The 6,388-nt window shown below is 32.2% G+C and overlaps 1 protein-coding gene across 2 annotated transcripts in view; it reads right to left on the bottom strand.

Annotated features, from left to right (window-relative positions):
* The window catches only part of LOC137614694 (carbonic anhydrase-related protein 10-like), a 780,810-nt gene that overhangs the window by 48,421 nt on the left and 726,001 nt on the right, over positions 1-6,388 (bottom strand). For both annotated transcript variants that reach the window (XM_068344379.1, XM_068344378.1), the window contains exon 4: positions 1,060-1,248. In XM_068344379.1, coding sequence (XP_068200480.1) covers positions 1,060-1,248 — 189 coding nt within the window. The remainder of the gene's footprint in view (positions 1-1,059; positions 1,249-6,388) is intronic.

Consider the following 6,388-nt stretch of genomic DNA (forward strand, 5'->3'; position numbering starts at 1 on the left):
AGAATGGGAAAGCCTTTTAAGCAGCATTATAAAGGGAGGAGAAAGGATAAGTGTTTTAAGCATGATTGTAAAGGGAGGAGGAAGGGAAAGAGTATCAAGCATTATTATAAATGGAGAAGAAAGAGAAAGTATATTAAGTATGATTATACAGGGAAGAGCTACGGAAAGTGTATTAAGCATGATTATAAAGGGAGGAGAAAATTAAAAAGAATGTAGTATTAATTTTATTATAAAGGGAGGAAAACGGGAAGATAAAGTATGACTATAGAGTAAAAAGGGAAAGTGTAATAAGTATGATTGTAAAGAGAGGAAAACAAATTCAAGTATATTAAGCATGATTATAAAGTTAGGAGAAAGGGAAAGTGTTTTAAGTATGATTATAAAGGGAGGAGAATGTGAAAGTGAATTAAGCCTGATTATAAAGGGACGAGAATGGGAAAGTGTAATAAGCTTGATTATAAAGGGAGGAAAGTAAATCAAGCATGATTATAAAGGAAGGAGAAGGACAAAATATATTAAGCACGATTATAATGGGAGCAATAATAGAATGTGTATTAAGCATGATTATAAATGTAGGAGAATGTGAAAGTGTATTAAGCATGATTATATGGGAAGGATAGAAGGAATGGGTACTAAGAATGATTATAAAATGACGAGAATGTTAAAGTGCAATAAGCATTGTCATAAAGGAGATGATGGAGTAGAATATGAATGGCGAAATATTGATTTAAAAGCCCAAGATAGAGACTTCTGGGGAAATCTAATCGAGTCCCTATGAGTCAATCAGCCTAGGAGGACATGATGATGATAGAGGGAGGAAGGTGAATCAAGCATGAAAATAAAGTGAAAATAATAATAGTAATAATAATAATAATAATAATAATAATGAGAAGGTAAAAGTCTATATAGCCCCAGGACTGGTGTGAAGAGTGTGCTTCTTAAAACAGCACATAATGGATTACTAAGAAAGCCAGATGCAACCCTGAACCCCTCACCAACAGTTTCTGGATACTGTGATTAACAATACAATAATAATAACAACAATAACAATTTCCTCACCTCTGCAGGAAAAGCCCGTCCGCTGACGGTATGCTCTGAGCCCATGACATCGACGCTGCCAAAATGAAGGTGGATCTCAGACAGCTGGTAACGATACGACAAAGGACCACCGGTTACATTAAGAGGCGTTTTCGTGTTGTCCAGACTTACGACGACACTGTGACCCGTGTTCTCGACCAAGCCACCCACCTGTGGGGGGAATCGAAGTGTACTGAAAATTACATACATTTTTAAGGATATATCTATAAAAGATGAACAAGAGGTTTTGAATTTTTTTTTCTTAACTTTTTACTCCTGTAAATGAGTATAAAGAAATCTCTTGACACTTGAATTATATTTCAACATGGGTAAATAAAAATAAGATTTATTTAGGATTATTTAAGCCTGATTAAAAATAGGAATTTTTTTTTTTTTTTTTTGGTTTGTTTTCTTTTTCTGGAACCCTCGTTCTTCATTCAGTCTAGATAGATGGTAAGATCCGGAGATATTTGAATACAAGAGGTCCACAGCGTAAATGGGAGCAATGACAAAATAATCGAAATAACTTACAAGGGAATGGAATAAATAATCGCCGCCAATTCATAACCTCAACTAATAAGCGGAGCCGAAAAAAATAACGAAAATATATAGAACAAAGTTGTCAATCACTCAATGACATTCAGCAGATATAATCAACTCTTCAAAATCAAATTATTAGATTTTCATAAATGCAAAATATATATTAAATGTTAAAAAACTAAAGAAGAAAAATCCATCAAGATGAAAAAAGGAATAAGAATTATTTTATGTAATGATAAATACCGCGTACATATTCAATAGGAGTCCCTCATTAAAATTTTGGATTATTCCAAATAACATTCTTGACCTTTTCAGCTTTTCCGAATTCAATATTGAATTTCCACTTTGTAAGATGTGCCATTTCTAATTCAATTTGTGTTTGCTGCTTCTGCGTGGTTAGTGATTTCTTGGTTTTCCTTATGATTTAAATCTGTCCAGTTTTAGGTTTTATCTTCCTTGTTTTAAAGCTTCTAGAATTTGTTGGTTTTATCTTCATCATTTAAAGCTTCTGCGTTTTTCTTGGTTTTATCTTCATGACTTAAAGCTTCTATGTGGTTATTGGTTTTATCCGTATGATTTAAAGCTTCTGTGTTTGTTAGTTTTATCTGAATGCTTTAAAGCCTCTGTGCAATTGTTGGTTTTATCTTCATGTTTTAAAGCTTCTGTAATATGTTGGTTTTGTCTTCATTATTTAAAGCTTCTGCATATTTCTTCGTTTTATCTTCATAACCTAAAGCATTTGTGTAGTTATTGGTTTCATCTGTAGGATTTAAAGCTTCTGTGCTTGTTGGTTTAATCTGAATGATTTAAATACGTGCAGTTGTTGGTTTGATTTTCATATTTCAAAGCTTCTGTAATATGATGGTTTTATCTTCATCATTTAAAGTTTGTGTGTGTTACTTGGTTTTATCTTCATAACCTAAAGCTTGTGTGTGGTTATTGGCTTTATCTGTATGATTTAAGTCTTCAGTATGGTTAATGGGATCGTCTTCTTGATTTAAAGATTCTGTGTGGTTATTGGTTTTATCTACATGATTTAAACCTTCTGAGTGGTTGTTGGTCTTATCTTCATGATTTAAAGCTTCTGCGAGGTTATTGATTTTATATTCATGATTTAAAGACCTGCATGACTGTTGGTTTAATCTTCATGATTTAAAGCTTTTACCTGTTTATTGGTTTTATCTTCCTGATTTACAGTTTCTGAACGTTTGTTGGTTTTATCTACATGATTTAAAACTTCTGCGTAGTCGTTTGCTTTATCTTCATGATTTAAAGCTTGAGTGTGATTATTGGCTTTATCTTCAAGATTTAAAGCTTCTGCATGGTTGTTTGTTTTATCTACATGATTTAAAGCGTCTGCATGGTGGTTGATTTTTCGTTCTAATTTAAAGCTTTGGCCCGTTTTTTGGATATATCTCCATGATTTTAAGTTTCTGCATGTTTGTTTGTTTTTATACCAAGATTTAAAGCTCCTACCTGGTTGTTGGTTTTATCTTCATGATTTAAAGCTTCAGTGTAGTTTTTTCTTTTATCTGTATGATTTAAAGCTTTTGCCGTTTTTTTCTTATTTAATCTCTATAATTTAGTCTCTGCATGTTTGTTGGTTTTATCTTCATGATTTAAAACTTCCACGTGGTTGTTGATTTTACAATCATGATTTAAAGCTTCTGCGTGGTTATTGGTTTTATCTTTATGATTTAAAGCTTCTGTGTGGTTGTTGGTTTTATTTTCGAGAGTTTTAGCCCAGTGTAACTGTTGCTTTATTCTTCGTGATTTACAGCTTTTGCCCTTTTCTTGGTTTTATCATCATGTTTTAAAGTTTCTGCATGATTGTTGGTTTTATTTTCATGATTTAAAGCTTATATGAGGTTGTTGGTTTTCAACTTCAGGATTTAAAGCGTTGTCATGGTAGTTGGTTTTATCTTCATGATTGAAAGCTGAGTGGTTGTTGGTTTTATATTCATGATTTAAAACTTCTACGAGGTTATTGGTTTTATCTTCATGATTTAAAGCCCTCCATATTTGTTACTTTTATCTTCATGATTTAAAGCTTTTGCCTGTTCCTTGGGTTTATCTTCATGATTTAAAGATTTTGCGTGGTTGTTGGTTTTATCTTCATGATTTAAAGCCCTCCATATTTGTTACTTTTATCTTCATGATTTAAAGCTTTTGCCTGTTCCTTGGGTTTATCTTCATGATTTAAAGATTTTGCGTGGTTGTTGATTTTATCTTCATGATTTAGAGCTTCAGCATGGTCGTTTGTTTCATTTTCATAATCTAATGATTCTGCGTGGTTTTTGGTTTTATCTTCATGATTTAAAAGTGCTATGGGGTTGCTGATTTTATTGTCATGATTTAAAGCTTGTATGGTTCTTGTTTTTTCTCTATGATATAAAGATTCTGTGGTTTTTGGTTTTATCTTCAGCAACCACACAAAAACATTAAATATAAAGTTTTTATATGGTTGCTGGTTTTATCTTCATGACCTAAACCTTTTTGTATGTCTGTTCGTTTTATCTTCATAATTTAAAAATTCTGTGTAGCTGTTACTTTTATTTTCATGATTTAAAGCTTCGGCATCTTTGTTGATTTTAACCTCATGATTTAAAGCTTCTGGGGTGTTATTAGTTTTATCTTCATGATTTAAAGCTTCTGTGGTATTATGGGTTCTATCTTCATGATTTAAAGCCTCTGTGGTGTTATGAGTTTTATCTTCATGATTTAAAGCTTCTGTGTTATTATGCAGTTTATCTTTATGTTTTTAAGCTTCTGTGGTGTTATTAGTTTTATCTTCATGATTTAAAGCTTCTGTCGTGTTATGGGTTTTATCTTCACGTTTTAAAGCTTCTGTGGTGTTATGGGTTTTATCTTCATGATTTAAAGCTTTTGTGGTGTTATTAGTTTTATCTTCATGATTTAAAGCTTCTGTCGTGTTATGGGTTTTATCTTCACGTTTTAAAGCTTCTGTGGTGTTATGGGTTTTATCTTCATGATTTAAAGCTTTTGTGGTGTTATGGGTTTTATCTTCATGATTTAAAGCTTCTGTGGTGTTATGGGTTTTATCTTCATGATTTAAAGCTTCTGTCGTGTTATGGGTTTTATCTTCACGTTTTAAAGCTTCTGTGTTGTTATGGGTTTTATCTTCATGATTTAAAGCTTTTGTGGTGTTATTAGTTTTATCTTCATGATTTAAAGCTTCTGTCGTGTTATGGGTTTTATCTTCATGATTTAAAGCTTTTGTGGTGTTATTAGTTTTATCTTCATGATTTAAAGCTTCTGTGGTGTTATGGGTTTTATCTTCATGATTTAAAGCTTCTGTCGTGTTATGGGTTTTATCTTCACGTTTTAAAGCTTCTGTGTTGTTATGGGTTTTATCTTCATGATTTAAAGCTTTTGTGGTGTTATTAGTTTTATCTTCATGATTTAAAGCTTCTGTCGTGTTATGGGTTTTATCTTCACGTTTTAAAGCTTCTGTGGTGTTATGGGTTTTATCTTCATGATTTAAAGCTTTTGTGGTGTTATGAGTTTTAGCTTCATGATTTAAAGCTTCTGTCGTGTTATGGGTTTTATCTTCACGTTTTAAAGCTTCTGTGGTGTTATGGGTATTATCTTCATGATTTAAAGCTTTTGTGGTGTTATGAGTTTTAGCTTCATGATTTAAAGCTTCTGTGGTGTTATGGGTATTATCTTCATGATTTAAAGCTTCTGTGGTGTTATGGGTATTATCTTCATGATTTAAAGCTTTTGTGGTGTTATGAGTTTTATCTTCATGATTTAAAGCTTCTGTGGTGTTATGGGTTTTATCTTCATGATTTAAAGCTTCAGTGGTGTTATGAGTTTTATCTTCATGATTTAAAGCTTCTGTGGTGTTATGGGTTTTATCTTCATGATTTAAAGCTTCTGCTGTGGTTCATGGTTTATCTTCATGATTTAAAGCTTCTGCGCGGTTGCTGATTTTATCTTCATGATTTAAAGCTTGTGGTGTTTGGTTTTTCTTCATGATATAGAGCTCCTGCGGTTTTTGGTTTTATCTTCATAAATTAAAGTTTTTGTGTGATTTCTGTTTCAACTTCTTGAATTAGACCATTTTTAAGTTTGTTGGTTTTATCTTCAAGATTTAAAACTTCTGGGTGGTTATTGCTTTTATCCTCATGATTTAAAGCTTATGCAGGTTTGTTGGTGTTTTCTTCAGCATTTGATCTTCTGCGTGGTGTTGGTTTTATCCTTATGATTTAAAGTTTCTATATGGTTGTTGGTTTTATCTTCATGATTTAAAGCTTCTGGATTTTTGCTGGTTTCCTCTTCAGTATTTAAAGCAATTGCATGTTTACTGGTTTCATCTTCATGATTTGAAGGTTCTGTGTGGTTGTTGGTGTATGTTCATGATTTACAGCTTCTGTATGTTTACTGTTTTTATCTTCATGATTTGAAGCTTCTGTGTGGTTTTTCCTTTTATCTTCATGATTTAAGACTGTTGCATGGCGTTTGTTTTGTCTACAAAATTTAAAACTTCTGTGTGGTTATGGGTTTTAGCTTCATGATTCAAAATTTCTGCATGGTTGTAGATTTCTCGTCATGATTTAAAGTTGCTGTGTGGTTGTTGGCTTTATCTTCCCGATTTAAAGGTTCTGCACGGTTGTTGGTATTTATTCAAAATTAAAATTTCGAACGTGCAAATTATAAATTTCCACTGGGTAAAGTGGGGCGTGTTTGCTATTTCCACGTCTGCTCAACCGACCTACTGTATATAATTGTCTAGAGCATTTAAGTT

This window comes from Palaemon carinicauda, chromosome 21, assembly GCF_036898095.1.
Source record: "Palaemon carinicauda isolate YSFRI2023 chromosome 21, ASM3689809v2, whole genome shotgun sequence".
NCBI lineage: Eukaryota > Metazoa > Arthropoda > Malacostraca > Decapoda > Palaemonidae > Palaemon > Palaemon carinicauda.